At 40.7% G+C, this 2,782-nt stretch overlaps 1 protein-coding gene across 1 annotated transcript; it reads left to right on the top strand.

The window, feature by feature from the left end:
• Window positions 1-1,584: 1,584 nt before the first annotated feature.
• On the top strand, window positions 1,585-2,487 carry LOC142171691 (uncharacterized). The gene is made up of 2 exons (XM_075235379.1): window positions 1,585-2,190; window positions 2,248-2,487. Exons 1-2 carry the CDS (start codon window positions 1,585-1,587, stop codon window positions 2,485-2,487), a joined length of 846 nt encoding a protein of 281 aa, XP_075091480.1.
• The last annotated feature ends 295 nt before the right edge of the window (window positions 2,488-2,782 follow it).

The following is a 2,782-nucleotide window of genomic DNA, read 5'->3' as shown; positions in this document are numbered from 1 at the left end:
AAGGAAAAACCAAAAATCACACTACCCCTTTAATGATTCTCATGAGTGGAAAAGTAGTCGAGAACGTAGGTGAACAGTGGAAGGAAGTTCGGGATAATCGGGGAACCAACAAAAATAACAAAACCCAGGTACAAGGGCAAACTAACAATTCAATCGTGCCAGTGAATGCTGGTGTACATCAGGTGCACACTACTAATAACTTTGCAGTGGTGGAGGTCGAAGAAGATCAGACAAACAAGGTTCAAGCAAGGAATAAATTTGCAGTATTAGAGGAGGAACAAAGTGATATAAACGAGAACAACCAACTGGTTTTGGTGGGGGAAAAACCAGTCTTCAGTTCTAAAGATGGTCCTACTCCTTATAGGATTCAATCCACAATCGACTAGGTTCATAGAAGGTTTGGGACTAGCAAAGAGGAGCCAAATAATTGTATGTGACCACAAACCAATCTTGTCATGAGATTCCATCTCAAACATTTAAAGAGTCTAGGCAGATTGAGGATCTTAATGAGGTAAACTCTACAAAAGTCTTATGGAGCGATGCAGTTGAGGTTAAGGATGATCAGCTGGGAAAAACAAAGACAACAAAAGACAAGGTGAAGAAGGACAACAAGCCAAGCTCACCTGGCGATAGGCTGGCGATGCCAGGCGTAAAGCTAGGCTCACCAGGCATTAGGCTGGCGATGCCAGGCCTAAAGCCAGGCTCCCCAGGCGTTATGCTGGCGATGCCAGGCCTAAAGCCAGGCTCCCCTGGCGTTAGGCTGGCGATGCCAGGCCTAAAGCCAGGTTCACCTGATGAGGCAAATACAGTAAACCCCAACCTTAGTGCAACTGGAGATATTTTGGCCTATGTAGATGGTGTTCCGGTGTATGCATCAGAGAACAAACTTAACGGAGATGTTGATGTGAAGATTAGGGATGATATAGTGGGTTCAGACCAAATATCAGGCAATGGGAAGGGTGGTGATCTCACTAGAACAATGCTTTCAGAGCAGACGGCTACAGTAACCCCTAGGCTAGGCAGTGTCTATAAGCTACAATTCAAGGAGTATGAACAGACTGATGAGCGGGCAATTGTTCCAAGAGCATCTGGGGAAATAAAGGAAGCGCCTATGGAATCTGGCACTGATCAAATTATGCAGCTACATCTTAATGTTCCACTTAAGACTCCTCTACAACAGTTACATGATTTAGTTACACACAATGTGACACCAATTGATGAAGACTTATTGAGACAAAATCCAATGGAGGATGAAGGAGATGATGAATCAACTGCAGAAAACTTCAAACAAGTGGCTAGGGAAGAGGATTTATCACCCACAACTAGTGCTAAAGGAGGTAATAAATCTAAGAAGAATCAGAGTAAAGATCCACCACAACCTTCAAGAATAATGCCCAGGAGGGCAACTTCTCTATCTAAATGATGATGATCAAAACATTAATATGGAACATAAGGTCTGTGAATACACAACAGGCCTTTCCTAGGATGATCAACATGAATAAGGAGCATAATTTTTGTGTAGTTGCATTGATGGAGCCTTTTCAATAGAAGGGACTCATTGATAGATATAGAAGGAGGTTGAATATGGAGACTTCTTATGCAAATATTAATGGGCAAATATGGTTGTTATTCGATGCAGTGGTGGAATGGGAATTAGTGGAGGATATCGAGCAACAGATGACTGTGAGAGTGTTTCACCATGACCTGGGGCAACACATGATGATGACATTTGTTTATGAAAAATGTTCAACAATGGAGAGGTTGGAATTGTGGGATCACTTGTATTACTTAGCAAGTGATATGAAATTACCATGGTTGGTAGGAGGGGATTTCAATGTGGTATTGCATGAAGATGGGAAAATAGGGGGATTTCCAGTACACCCTCCTGAATATGAGGATTTTGCATTTTGTGTAAACTCTTGTAGTTTGTTTGAGCAAGGGTACAAAGAAAGTCCATTCACATGGTGGAATGAGAGATCCAATGCTGAGTGTATATTCAAGAGATTGAATAGGATTTTTGTGAATTTGCCATTTCAGAACATGTTGCCAACTATTGAAGTTGAGCATCTAATCAGAACTGGATCAGATCATGCACCATTTCTAATGACATGTGGGGAGTATACAACCAATTTTGTCAAGCCTTTCAGGTTCTTGAACTTTTGGACAAAGCATGCTACATTCATGGATGTGGTGAGGTAGAATTGGGAAGCTGATTTCATAGGGAATCCATTTTTGATATTCAAGTAGAATATCAAGAGGGTGAATGCAGCACTTTCAAAATGGAGTAGGGAAACATTTGGTGATATCTTCAAGCAATTAGCTATTTTGGAGGACCTTGTTAGGGTGAAGGAGATGTTGTTTGAAGAAGAGCCTACAATTGAGAATAAGATTGTTCTTCAAAAGGCTCAATCTGAATTGAAGAAATACTTGAGTATTGAGGAGCAGTATTGGAAACAAAAAGCTGGAATGATTTGGTTTGCTGAATGAGATAGGAATACAAGTTTCTTTCACAATCATGTTAATGGCAAAATAAATAAATTGCAACTGAAGAGGATTAAAAGTGGCAGTGGGGGTATGTATTGAAGACCAGGAGAAATTGGCTACATCTGCAGTGGACTTCTATAAAAAACAATTCACAAATAAAGGTGATGAATCTGAATTTTCCTTGCTCAATAATGTACCTTCAATGGTCACTATGGATCAGAATTGGAACTTAGCATATTGCTAACAATTGAAGAAGTAAGGACAACAGTTTTTGAGCTTAGTGGGGAGAGTGCTAGTG

This window comes from Nicotiana tabacum, chromosome 17 (genome assembly GCF_000715075.1).
Source record: "Nicotiana tabacum cultivar K326 chromosome 17, ASM71507v2, whole genome shotgun sequence".
Lineage (NCBI taxonomy): Eukaryota > Viridiplantae > Streptophyta > Magnoliopsida > Solanales > Solanaceae > Nicotiana > Nicotiana tabacum.
The sequence above is the reverse complement of the archived record's forward strand: the minus strand, read 5'-3'. Positions and strand labels throughout refer to the sequence as shown.

Coding starts and splice junctions, on each gene's coding strand:
- LOC142171691 (XM_075235379.1), top strand. CDS start 1,585: ATGGAGACTTCTTATGCAAATATTAATGGGCAAATATGGTTGTTATTC. Junction 2,191..2,247: donor ATGCTACATTCATGGATGTG/GTGAGGTAGAAT, acceptor ATATTCAAGTAG/AATATCAAGAGGGTGAATGC.